The sequence below is a fragment of the Pseudomassariella vexata genome, assembly GCF_002105095.1.
Source record: "Pseudomassariella vexata strain CBS 129021 chromosome Unknown BCR38scaffold_1, whole genome shotgun sequence".
Classification (NCBI taxonomy): domain Eukaryota; kingdom Fungi; phylum Ascomycota; class Sordariomycetes; order Amphisphaeriales; family Pseudomassariaceae; genus Pseudomassariella; species Pseudomassariella vexata.
Genome location: NW_024467956.1, coordinates 2,651,513 through 2,664,816, shown reverse-complemented (window position 1 = coordinate 2,664,816; position 13,304 = coordinate 2,651,513). Strand labels below are relative to the sequence as shown.

The 13,304-nt window shown below is 49.6% G+C and overlaps 3 protein-coding genes and 1 non-coding gene across 4 annotated transcripts; 1 reads left to right on the top strand and 3 right to left on the bottom strand.

Annotated features, from left to right (window-relative positions):
- Positions 1-645: 645 nt before the first annotated feature.
- BCR38DRAFT_329555 (aromatic amino acid aminotransferase) lies at positions 646-2,657 on the top strand (the record flags this gene model as incomplete). The annotated part of the gene is made up of 3 exons (XM_040854892.1): positions 646-772; positions 836-1,460; positions 1,562-2,657. The coding sequence occupies 3 exons, from the start codon at positions 646-648 to the stop codon at positions 2,655-2,657; spliced, it is 1,848 nt and encodes a 615-aa protein (XP_040721219.1).
- Positions 2,658-3,852: 1,195 nt separating this feature from the next.
- On the bottom strand, positions 3,853-5,189 carry BCR38DRAFT_331847 (60S ribosomal protein L4-like protein; the record flags this gene model as incomplete). The annotated part of the gene is made up of 3 exons (XM_040855095.1): positions 3,853-4,615; positions 4,671-4,821; positions 4,985-5,189. The coding sequence occupies 3 exons, from the start codon at positions 5,187-5,189 to the stop codon at positions 3,853-3,855; spliced, it is 1,119 nt and encodes a 372-aa protein (XP_040721218.1).
- Positions 5,190-8,737: 3,548 nt separating this feature from the next.
- Positions 8,738-8,832, bottom strand: BCR38DRAFT_t23. The gene has a single exon. It is a non-coding gene; the product is annotated as a tRNA-Glu (tRNA).
- Positions 8,833-12,582: 3,750 nt separating this feature from the next.
- Positions 12,583-13,162, bottom strand: BCR38DRAFT_480125 (uncharacterized protein; the record flags this gene model as incomplete). Its single annotated transcript, XM_040863239.1, has 2 exons — positions 12,583-12,933; positions 12,995-13,162. The coding sequence occupies 2 exons, from the start codon at positions 13,160-13,162 to the stop codon at positions 12,583-12,585; spliced, it is 519 nt and encodes a 172-aa protein (XP_040721217.1).
- Between the last annotated feature and the right edge of the window lie 142 nt (positions 13,163-13,304).

Genomic DNA, 13,304 nt, shown 5'->3' with positions numbered 1-13,304 from the left:
AAAATGGTTGAAGGGGAACAGTCCGAGAGTTGTTTTATACAGATTAACCTCTCAGCACCAAGCAATACGAGATGAAGGCACGAACCAAAGTCGACACAATGGGTAGTATACCCATCTCCGGAGTCTCAGCCAGGGACAGAAAAGGCGACCTATCAAATCCCCTGTATTGGAGATCCACACAATCATATTCAGCTCTACCAGCCCCCTGAATGATAGCGCCATACTCGCCTGGCGCATATTTATTTAAGCGTGGTGCAAGTATGACACTAACAATCAGAGGGCTGGTACAGGTGTAAGTACCGATTCCCCAAGGACTCGCAGGGTTTCTTATTCGACCGTCTTATCTGAGATACTCGTGCGTGTCTTAGCAGAGCAGTTTCGGTGCGGTCCTATCATCGTTCCCGTATCATTTGTAATCCATCCTAGGGTAGTTGGTGAGGATGATATACACCAGATGTGTCCATAGGTTCTTCGGATAGTTAATCGAGACCATTCATCTCTTTTCCCCAATCTTCCATATCCTGCTGACATTCAATTCCTTTCCATCTATCCCAGCCCTGCAGCCCTGCTCACTCACATTAACCATCATAGATAGCTATACCAAAGCAGACCACCACAATGGATGAATCGGTCCGTAGCGTCGAGATGGACAAGCCGGAGCCCAAGGACATGAGCCATTACTACTCGGACGTGACCAAGGCCCGGATCCCGTCTAAGATGAAGGAGTACTACAAATACTTCCTCATCCCAGGTATTGGAAACCTGGCAGGCGGTGAGCATCTCCCTGGTCTCCCTGTTCGTTTCAATCTCAATACTGACAAAGGACACACTCCAGGCCTTCCCAACGCACGCTTCTTCCCCTTCGATACCCTCGAGGCACAGACCGCCAAACCCGAGCGATGGACCCCAACACCCAACCGACCGGGCGCAGACAGCATCTCGACCAAGCTTGCTTCGGCATCCATCTCGTCCAGTTCCTCGAATCCCAAGGCGGCATCGCATATTGTGGTCCCGCACGACGACCCCAGCGCCCCGAATCCATTAAAGAAGATCGACCTCGCCTCAGCGCTGCAGTATGGTCAGGCCAATGGCTATCCACCGCTGCTGTCCTTCATCCGCCAGTTCGCGCGCGAGGGATTACACCCCAATGTGCCTTATCGTGGGGGACCCGAGGTCATATTCACGACCGGAGCTACCGACGGCATGTCGAAGTCGTTGGACCTCTTCACCAACATCTGGTCGGAAGGGAAGAATGATATCCGGGAGAGGCCGGGCTTATTGGCCGAGGTCTTCATGTACCCCAATGTGCTGAGCCAGGCCTTGCCGAGAGGAGTACAGGTTGTGCCCGTGGAAATGGACGACGAGGGGATGGCAGTTGAGGGGCCTGGTGGGCTGGAGGATGTGCTGGGCAACTGGGACGAAAGCAAGGGGAAGAGACCTCATCTCATGTATACAGTGTCGTACGTTGATCCTTTCCTTGGACAATGCCTGCTCCAAATTTTGCAGAACTCTATGCGGGTTCCTTACTCACGTAAGTCACTTATACTAACCTTACTTCCAGAATGGGCCACAACCCCACCAGCGGCATCCTCTCTCTCGAGCGCCGCAAGGAGATCTACGCCGTCTGCAGCAAGTACGATGTTATCATCATCGAAGACGAGCCCTACTGGTATCTGCAATATCCCTCCGCCGAGCTGGAAGAAGCCAGGGCGCGCAACCTGCCCGTCCCACAATCCAAATCAGTCAGCGCCCTCGGCTGGAAACAGTCAGGTTACCCCTTCCTCGACTCCCTCGTCCCCTCCTTCCTAAACGTCGACACCGACGGCCGCGTAATCCGCCTCGACACCTTCTCCAAGACCGTAGCTCCGGGCTGCCGCGTGGGCTGGATTACTGCCGCCCCGAAGATCATCGAGCGCTTCTTGCGCGTCAACGAGTCAGGCACCCAGCAGCCCTCGGGCTTCGTCCAATCCATGTTAGCCGAAGCCATCATGGGCCCGCAAGTCGACGCCTCGTCCCAATTCGCCTCGCTGCGCTTCAGCAAGGATAAGGCATCCTTTGGCGGCTGGCAGATGGATGGCTGGGTGCGCTGGCTGTCTGGTCTCCGCGGAGAGTATGAGCGCCGCATGAACCGGATGAGTTCCATCCTTGAGGAAGGGTCTTATCTGCTCAAGCAATGCACCCCCGTTCGCGAAGCCGACGCCGATTGGTGTGTCATCACCAAGACGCAGATCTACGACTTTTCCTGGCCCCGTGCAGGAATGTTCCTCTGGCTACATATGCGTTTCGAGACGCACCCGCTATGGCAAACCCCTGGTTCCAAGGGCGTCGTTATCAACGGCGTTGCCCTGTCCACGGCCCTCATGGTATTCCTGACGCACAAGCCATGGTTAACACTTGTTTCCCCGGGAATGATGTTTAGCACTACCCCTGAGATCCGCGCCGAAAGAGGGTGGGCTTACTTCCGTTTGTGCTTTGCCGCTGAGAGCGAGCCCAATGTCGATGCATGTAGTGCGAGATTTGTGCAGGGCGTCCACAGGTTCTGGCGGATCAAGAAGGTTGAGGAGCTTGAGGCTATTTTGGACGAGTTCAATTCTATGCAGAATGCTGCGGTTGAGACGGAGGGCTTGACTGACTTGGGTGCGTTCTGTGGGTGTTAAGGGGATGACCCTCCATATGATTATCTGTCCGAGAAGGGAACACGACATTACGACTGATCTGCGATTGACTTGGTTTTGGTCCAAACGCGGTTTTAGCAGACCTGGGTTTGGGATGAGCAAATGACTTTGCAGCGCAAAAATAATTTGGACGAAAACTATGTGTTGCAATTACAATATTTGAGAGGCGATGAGCGTGCCTGCTGGAGTACAAACAGGCAGTGTAGCTACGTCGTAAGGAAACGTAATAGGGCACGTACAGGACAAATACATGACATACGACAGAGATATGTGACCATTTTTATATAGAAGAAGGACTACACATCAATACACTTTGCAAGCTCACTGGGGCTAGTCAGAATCTTGTCACGCAGGAAATGCTGGTAGCCGCATAGTTGTCTCCTCTCATACGTCTTGTAACTAGCGTGGAAGCCCGATGAAACGACGGTTGAGTATGTGGATGATTGTAACATCGGCTGTTGGAAATATTAGAAGGAGATCAAGCCAGCATGTTGAGGACATATACGATTTGGACAACGACGGCCTCTTTGTACTAATGATTTGGGCTTGGGCAATGGAGGAAAGTGTGCGACGAAGAAGGGAAACGATAATAAGGGTACCAAAGTAGAAACACACCTGATCTGGACTCATGGACATTGTCATCACGATTCTACAGGCCTCACGATAAGGCAATACAGTTACCAGTTGGTCTCGATTATTAATGTAAGGACTGTCGGATTCCGAGTACTGGGGGCTGTATTGGTACTACCAAGGTGCGTAGGGAAGAACTACCCCATTAGCCCTCGGGGGGTCCCTACATATACCAGTTTGTGCGTTGCCTGGGTGCCTTGTATCCCTCTATAACTGAAGCCACACTTGCCCACAGGAACAAGTAGAAGAAACTAAACGCTCAAACCAAATGTGATTTTTCAGAATACAAGAGCGCAACTGGTAGTAGTTCCCTCAGCAGTGCGGGTTATAGGGAAGACGGACTCGCTACGTTGTAATGTTATGATTGCATGTTTCAATCGTACTTGAACACAGGTGATAATGGTCACTTTTAAGGCACGACGGCATGTATTCATGAGAAATTCAGATTTACTTGACCATCCGAACCATTACGCCTCAACCATTCCCTTTCATAGAGTATCAACCGATGCAATCACCCTCAAGACAACGCTGCTCACCAAGCGTTGGCCTAATCCTCGTGCACAACCTCCAAGAAGCTAGCCGGAGTTGGCTTGGGCTTGCCAGGCTCGGCCTTTTGCTGGCCAACCTTGTCCTTGACAAATGTAGAGTGGTACGGGTTTAGACGGAGCATGACCTGCTTGTTGACAAGAGGGTTCTTCTTCTGCACACCAGCACGCTTGGTCAGGGCAGAGCCCTTGGGTGCGTTCAGGACGCTCTGGATTTCGGAGCTGTTGATCAGACGGCCAAGATCAGCCTGGGACACAACGTTGGAAGGCAGAAGGAAGTCCTTCTTGAGGTCGGAAGGCTTGGTGGTGGTGCCGTAAATGCTGTCGAGAGCCTTGAATGCAGCCGAGGTCCAGACGATGAAGCGACCGAGGTGGCCACCGGGGGCGAGCTGGAGGAGGTTCAGGGCGTAGACGTCGCAGGTCTCGCAGCCGGGAAGGTTGCGGAATCCCTTGACCAACTCACGACCATCGACAACCGGGTCGTAGATGACCAGAGGTCCACGGCGTTGGCGGTGGCGGCGGCCACGCATCTTACCCTTTCCAGCGCGGAGCTTCTTTGACTTCTTGGCCTTCTCGACATCAACGCCAGCACCAGCGGCGTTCAGGACGGCGAAGGCAGCGCTGGTCTTGGCAACGGCACCGTTCTCGAAGATGGCGGAGTCGATGACCAGGGGAACCTCGGGCACGGCAGAGACCTGGTGGCCACGAGCGAGCAGAAGGGGAGTGACCGCAGAAGCAGCCAGAGCAGAGGCAGTAGCGAATCGCCTTTGCACGTATAAGTTAGCGGGTATTCCCACGGGGAAAATCATATGCCACTCACTTCTGACCCTGGTTGATCTTGATGTGCCACTTGCGCCAAATCTTGGTAGGGGCGAACATGCGACCGGATCTGCACATGTTACCGAAGGCAGCCTGACCAGCACGGTGAGTACCACCACCGGAGACACGAGGAATACGGGCGACGGCACGACCTGCGGGTTCATCGTCAGCATTGCGTTCTTGAGCAGTTGCGTCTGGCCTGTTGTCTCCGAAGAATTCGCAATTCCGCGCCCCCTTTCGTCATATATGCTCTTCGGCTCCGTTTTCCCAGCATGCTTCATTCTTCATCACAGTAAATGTAGAAATATCACTAACCAGTTCCCCAAGACTCAGCAGAGGTCTGGTGACCGGCCTTCTCGCTCACGGCGTACGGCTGGCGCTTGTTCTTGGCCATTCCAGTGTGGACTTGCTGAACGATATCAGGTCGAATCGGAGCGCTGAAGACGGAAGGCATGGTGTGGGTGGCTCCCGAGGGAGTACCATCCTTCCCGATGATGGTGACGGTCGGTCGCGAGGCCATGGCGAAGTCGTGGGGTTCTGAAGAGGTTTGATGTCAGCTGAATAGCAATGAATGAAATGCAAGAAATTGACCACAATACAGAGTAATTTGGTTGGAATCAACACTTCTGTCGGGCAATATTTACCTGAACTACCAGTGGTCTCGTGGTGTCGGCGTTTGGTGTTTTCAAGGCAAGGTCGAAAATTGCGGGAAGTAACAATCGCGAAATTCCAAGCTCGCCCAATTTTTCTGTGGGCGCCGGGCCAAGGGTCGGAGGGCTCAAAGTTGCGCTAAGCGGTTTTGCGGTGATATGAAAAGTGGTCCGAGCGCCCTTATTAGACTTTCCCCTCTCAAACAAACGTTTCCTGCCACTACTTTAGTGATGTTGAATGAGTACTAACATAACTGCTTACATCTACACTTCTACCTGACGAACAATTTGAAGACTTCGCATTTCGGAATGAAAGGTAATTATCGCTGAACTCACCAAGAGTTCAAATGGTAGATTAGTGCAAGGCAGGTCTTGACTAAGCTCAACCAACAACCTTCTTAACAATTGTTCCTCTACAGCACCCCGGAACACTTAGAGGAGTCGTCAAGTGAATAGTATACAGTTTGACCTACAGTACTTGAAGGGCTCTATTGAGAACCAGGGAATATGTGCCTGGGGGTAATTTTGTCGATCTGGTCCAATCCAATGAATAATAGCCTGAGGTTTCAACGGCAATTGCACGCCTCTACAAATGCGCCAGGGACTTGGAAGATCAGCTTGTATTCGAGATGGCGAAAGCAACTGTCAGAGGTACAGCTCTGTACTGAGATGATTTGTGTGGATCGTCTCTGATAACTTTGACAAGCTCCAATCACATTTGGTGTCCAAAGTTTGAATGTTTGTCATTGCATCTCATCTTCATAAGTGCCTGGAGACCTCCGACGGAAAAGAGGCAGGTTTTGCTGCTGCTCCCCCAAGCTCAAGTATATTTCTCCCTCCCTAAGGCAATGTTCCAACTTGTCACACCGGCAGAGTTGGCCCAGACTATTCAAGGGGAGTTAAAGGCTCTTTTTGATAGTGGAGGTAACAAGCAGCGAGGAGCCAGTGGCAAATGTGAGGGATCCCGGTCACAAGCTCCCAACAGCCTCATTTCTCACAACAGTAGCAACGTCAAGAAACATTACGCCACCAACAGATGTAAGCATTACTTTGAGACTCAAAGTCCTTCAAGTCTCTGTCCTCTTCCAGCACCTGCAGATATGCCGTTTCTTTGTGCTCCATAGTGTAGCAATAAGACCTCAAACCCATTCTGAAATGATGCTGCAAGGGCTTCTCATTCCCATAGGTAATGCAGCGTGAAGCCTGCCCAGGCTGAACTCTACCGGCTGTTTTTACACAAATAGTACTAGTAGCAATCAGTAATGAGTTGACGTCATTCTTAATAGTAACAAGGAGAGAAAATCATAGAAATGTAAATATTCGTACCCAGGAGCTATTTTATTTATGATATATGAATTGTGGGCAAAAGATTTAAATACCCTGCACAACCCCTGTAAAGATCTATTTACCCCGCAATTTCCCAGACCTCCCACCGCCTTCCCAATCCATCAGACCCACGGATCGGGCCTATCAAGCTATCCATGGGGGCGTCGGCACCTTCTCATATTATGTCCAGTCTCACCACAACTAGAGCATCGTGATTGTGAGCTCTGTGGAGGGCGGCGAGAATCCCCCTTTCGAATCCTCTCTTTGACAGGGCGTCCTCGAGGTACTCTAGTAATTGGAGGGTTACAAGGGTCCTCTGGCTTGAGCTTGAGCTCAGAGACGTTGATAGCTGGCATCGGGCTACTATATGTGGCAGCCCAAACTGTCGGAGAGAGAGATTCTGGTAGATAAGGGGTTATATCGTCCCCTCCTGCTAGTATTACGGTAATGGCATGCCCGCAAGGGATTCCATTCCTTTGATACCGACGGCATGAACATGTCCCTGCTGTCAAATTTACAATGCAAATAAGGCCGTCAGGCTGTACTACTCTTGCTTCCGTTGGTGACGAAAACTGAGCACGATTACTAGACGCCCATTGCCTCCCTTCTCGTAATTTCCCTTCAACGAATGGGGTAGCTGTCTTCCCTGCCTCTATCAACCGTAAAGCAGATTGAAGCCGAGCTGCCCTCTTCTCCATAACCCGGTGCCATATTGAGTCGAGGAGAGCAATAATTGGAAGTTCCCAATCAAGCTTTAGTACTCCGTTTTGCGACTCGACGATATTACTTGTATCGTGGCCATATCGACGCCCAGAGAATAGCGCCTCGGCCCAAAGCGAAGGGTTTGCCGCCTCTAGATATGCCGCAGCTTCGGGCTTTTGTTGTCGAAGCTTCTCTAAAGCTGCCTCGTATTGGGCTAGAGTTGGTGCTCGGGCGATAGTCCAAAATAAAGAGGCAAGCCCTCTCCCGAACTTTCCCGTGAAATTCTCCTTAATATGATGACAGCACCACGCCCCTGTAGCTAACGGACCGAGGACCTTCTCCGAGTCAAGGAGTCCTTTATCTCGGTCTGATAGAATTGTGCTCTGCTCTGTTGAGACCTCTGGGATAGCCCAACGAAGATGCTGTAAAAACCATGTCCAAGAAGACTTATTTTCCGACTCGACTACCGCCCAGGCCAAGATAATAGTCTCGCCATTCGCATCGATCGTGACGGCAAGCAATAGAGTAAGGATGAAACGACCCTTTAAGAAGGTTCCGTCGATAACGAGGAGACGTCGGCAAAGGGTATAAGTAGAGCGGCTCTCAGCAGGGCAAATGAAGATTCGTTCAAAACGTTGATGGCGGTCTCGAAGTAAGTCGATATGGATAGCAGGAGAGATGGTCTCTAAGAGCTCCTTATAAGCGGGTAGTAACTGGAAGCTATGTCGTTGCTTGCCAATATCTCCGTCGAGTAGTCGCAACCGGCACTCTTGAGCTCTCTTGTAGTCGATATCTTCAGCGAATTGGATACGGAGGAGGTCGAGTATTTGTTGTGGGGGGGTCTGCTGTGTTACTGCAATATTGGCAGCGACAATACGGTCTAACCAGTCTTTCTTAGACGCAGAGGAGAATTTTTGCCTTGCAGCTCCGCTACAACTATGCTCCGTTTCGAGAATATGAATCTGCCAGATATCCTCACTAGGGGAATAGGTTGCTCGGCAGCGCCATAAACAGCCGCTTAACGCAGAGGCACACACCCAGGAGCCACGGGTCTTATCTCGCCGCTCAACCCGATAAGAGAATTTCTCCTTTACAGCCCAGTTGTCGAGGGCAAGCGATAGAGTATCAAGGTCATGGAACTCTTGTCCATCAATAGGAATAGATAATAGGGGTAGCGACGTCATGTTGAGCTGAGGAATAGTAGTCGTATGCTAATTCCAGAGGCATGAAGTCAGAAAGCATGGCGGAAATGTGGAGAGAAAAGCGGCAGAAAAAGTGCAGGGTAAATAGATCTTTACAGGGGATTGTGCAGGGTATTTAAATCTTTTGCCCATGAATTGGGAAGCAAAAACCAAGCAAAAATAACTTATTATGTGTCATGTAACTCGAACTCCGAATCGGGGAATCGAACCCCGGGCTACACGGTGCTATTTTCCTGGATCGGAGAATGAGAGCGTGTAATGTTAGCCACTACACCAATTCGGATATGTTGTTGGGAACACCGATCAATCAGAAGCATATATTTGCGACTCTATTTTATCGTGTTGATTTCTTGGCCAAGCAGGAACATGACTTGTGCAGTAATCGAGTTTTGAGGAACTTCAACTCTAACATAGGCTTACCCCTCCCCCATATGTTTATTAATCCACTAATCCACTGGGAAACCCCTTAGATCCAAATCAGATTCACGGGGGTTCTGATTTCTATCGTGTTCAATTAGAATCCAACAATCGATAAATAGAACTCGCACCGCACAATATGTGGTACTGGGCAATGCGTGGCTTCGCAATTTACCGAGTACCATTCATACTCCTTGCGACTCACTACACGACAGTACAGTTGCCTCTCGACGCGATATAAGTATGGGCAAGTGTGGCCTCAGATATGGAGGGCCTGAAGACAGGCAGACACGGAATATGTATTTAGTGGCGAATGGACACATTGATCCCCCACGCATCTTCATAATCGCAATACAATCACCCCCACTTCCCCGCGCCCCAACACCCAACCCCCAACCCTCATTACCGACAATAAGTACTTATATATACTCTCATCCGCTTACAGGTGCACTGGGCCTCATTAGTACACCTTGAACAGCAGCTTGCCCCATTATGGTTTAACTACCACGTGAGGACTCATACATGCAGCCAACCGTACGGCCATCTTCGAAATTTGCATTCATTGTATGCTTATGGACAGACTACTTGCTGCGATACTTCTACAATGCTTCATATCTTCGCTACTCTCACACTCCCAATCCTGTTCACACCTAATATCGTGACCTCCATTTCTCAAAACCTGCCAAGTTGCTTCAAGTCGTTGCTGCGTGCATCAAGTTCGCGGCACCTTGCCAGAGTCTGTAGACTTGTTTCGGCTCCTTAGGTAGGCTTGCATGACTTCTTCCATAGCACTCACGAAGCTATCCGTAAGCTCCCTGTCTTGGACTTCCATGAACAGCTTGCAAAGTGGCTGGAAACTGCGGTACATAACCTTTCTTGTCTGTCTTGTTGAGCCATATAGTCGAAAACCTCTTCAACTTGATAGTCTCCGCCCGTGAGTCATAGCCATTTTAGTTGGTCTTACTGAACCAAGTCGTCAACGGGTCTGCCTTCGCATATCCAGCTTGCTGAGCTCTTTGACCAGAACCACTGGAGCGGCTGTGATGCATACTGCATAGCACGAGGCGAGCAGTAAGATGGATCGAGACAGGGAAACCTTAATGGTTCCATGAAGCACCAGTCTTCGAAGAGTCTTCGAAGCATAGCTACCTTTGAGGCGTACGATAAACCAGAAGGTCGCTGTTTTATGTCTGTTTGTACAATAGTCAGCTTTGGCCTTGTCAGCATCGGCCCTCACGGCTTGTATGGCCCTCCTCGTCAACGAGTTGCTCAAGAAAATTCCAGCGGATCTGCACAACAGGACAGCCAATCCCGACTGGGTCGTGTTTTAGCATTATCTTTGCGCAGGAACCGAGCCAAATATATAAGCATGGCGCTATATATCCTCAGCGGGTCAAGAGGACTGACAACATATCTTTCGGTGGGCCTGAGTACCGTTCGAAGGCTGTCGTGTACGTCTTCAGGAAACAGCCGCCGACGCTGCAGCTTATGAATGACTTTCTAGATCATTTGGAAAACATCAATGTGCTACTTAGTAGACCGTGATGGATAGCGTCCAAAACATTAAACTTGTCTTTGAATAACTGGACCTGGGAAGACTCGATAAGAAGCGTATGCCATGGTATTGTATTCATTGTTGAACATGTGATGCTCTTTCCCTTTCCGGTATTCCGTGGCACTCACTGGAATAACCCCCCTTTTGGTTGGCCCATTCACAGTCAATCAAGAGTTTCACGGTGAGAGCTGCCGTGCGCAGAGAGTTTGATATTTGTGATACTGGCCCTCGAGGTGTTGCCTTTTCATTCCTTGTGGAACATTGTAGAAATAATAGGGCAGGCATCGTGGATACAAGTTCTTCTGGGCCATCTTGGACCTAAACTTCGAGTCCAGTGAGGGTCAACTTCTATGGGAATATTGTTTTCAGTTTTGCTTCGACGAAAAGCTATCTGGCAGCACTTCGAGTTCTATGATAAACATTGGGCGTGATATTTTGGCGGAGATGCCGCATATGGAGAGAGTCGGCCTGGATGTAGCGTGCCCGCTCTGGCAATACCATCCTGACAAAACAGAGGCGGCATCATAATTACGTTGGACATCATCTAATCTTAATCGTACATACAGACATTTCACTGTCAATCGAGGAGCCCCCAAGTATGTGGCAGCAATTTCCACGAAGCAAATAAGGATTCTTGGATTAATTATTGACAAGGAAAAGGATGTCACTATCTACTGCATCCAATGCCGCCAGCCTAGTACCTACAGGAAGAGCTCAGCCCCTCAATATGACATTACAATAGGAAGGGAGCCTTTGCTTCCCGGACCGAGGAACGAATAAGAAAGAAAGAAAGAAGAAAACTCGGCTCTCATACAAGAATTCACAAACCAGATTTCATTTCGATTTTTGCTGTAATCTTGACAATATGGGAAGAAACATGGATATGGGAGTGTTAACGTAAGAACCCGACATTCCAGGTACAGATTCAGAAATCTCTCAATCTCAAGCCATATTCTATCGAAGTCAAACCCCAGATTTTGGTTTTATCTTGAGTAAACTCATTTTCGAAATTTATTTCAGAAAATGACTATTGCAGACTTAAAATAATCACCGGCAGAGGGGCGCATTGGGGGCTTTGAAGCATGTCTACCATTGATTATACTAACGAGACTCTGGCCATGCTTTCACTTTGTTAACACATGAGTAATGTATGTTGGAAACACACTGGGTTTCTAAGAGTTCCAGGAGGTAATAATACCGAATAGCTAAGAACCATAAGCTGTAAGGAGGTCTCAGGACTAACGCAGAAACAGGCTTCAAGTAAGCCCACAGCAGATATAGCAGCAGAGCCTTGTTTGAATTAACCAAGGCTAGGAGTAGTAGACTCGATATAACCTAGTTATTCTACCTAGATGCGGTATTTATTCTGTTAACAGCTTGCCAGGCGGCTTATATAACCTGGCAAGACTTAAATATTACAGCGCTTGCCGTTCTGTCCTAGTAAGTGGTAATGAAGTTGCCATTCAACAAGGATAGTTTGCATCTTCCGTAAGTTATTACTTGAGGTTGGGGTTAAACAATAACATTCGTTGTACCTTGGCGCTACTTTGAGAAATCTTGGCCGTTCATCACGACCGCCTCGCAACTATCTCTGGCCTCGTCAATAGCAACTTCTCATAACACAACGATGGTAATATCATGAACAAGTCGGATGGAGGTATGCTGCGAGAGCGCCTCCTGGCTGTGTGTAGCACAGAGACATCTTATTCGCTCGACTGCCGTGAAGGAACCGTAAGTTTGGACACGACTCCTCGAAGAACTTGAAGGGTCTTATTCAATGAAAACCCTCCACACATCCGTGGAAGTATGACTAGGGGAGCCACGTTAATCAAAGCATAAATTTGACGCCTCATTGACGCGTCTTGCAATATGGATCGTTCACTTATCGACTTAAGGGTTGGCAAACATTCCATCCAAGCCCGTCGTAGAAGTGCCCCCCATTCGGACATACATTACGCATTGCTTGGGAATGAACAAGCATGAGATTATCTTCTACCAAACGGCAACTAAGTCCATAGAACCCCTTCATCCCCGAATCTTCATAACACCAATGTCCCCAACCTATGGCTGCACATCCCCGGTGAAGTTCACACCCTGACTAGTCTTGCCAGAGTTCTGCTCATCAGTCTGCACATTCTGGGCAAGCTTAGCCTGGATATCCTCGAGCTGCTTGTCGGCGTCAGACCCGGCGGTCCCCTGTGCCTGCTGGATCTGCACCACCATCTCGAAGGTGCGCAGCTTGAGCACCTTGTTCTTGATCTTGCCAACCGTCAGGGCGTCGCCGTCTGATGAGCCACCCGCCGCATCGATGGCGTCATTGAACTCAGCTTCTGCGTTCTCTGAGGTTTGACGCGCTGCGACCAGGATGTTAAAGTCATCTTCAGACACGGATGCTGGGTCGGTCATGTCGACCTGGTGGGCTTTGTTAGTCAGGGTTCTCAAGGGAGAGTCTTGTGGGTGCAAGTCGGCCTACCGGGAAGGCCTCGTTCACTTCCGCAAGCGCATTTCCGCCCACGCCGTCAGAGATCTGGAAGTCGTTGTATGCGCGGAAAGAGAGAGCACGCTTCTGGACTGCCGGAGTAGGGGCGGCGAAAGCTGATACAGCGAGCGAGATGAAGACGGCGACCTTGGAGAAGTACATGATGTCTTGAGTTTTCGATTTCGGTGGGTAAAGACGATATTGGGGTATAAGATACAGTCAGAGAATGTAAAGACAGCACAGCTGTGAAAACGAAGTGAAAAAGTGAACGAATAGAAACGGATACAACAGCGGAAACAATTGA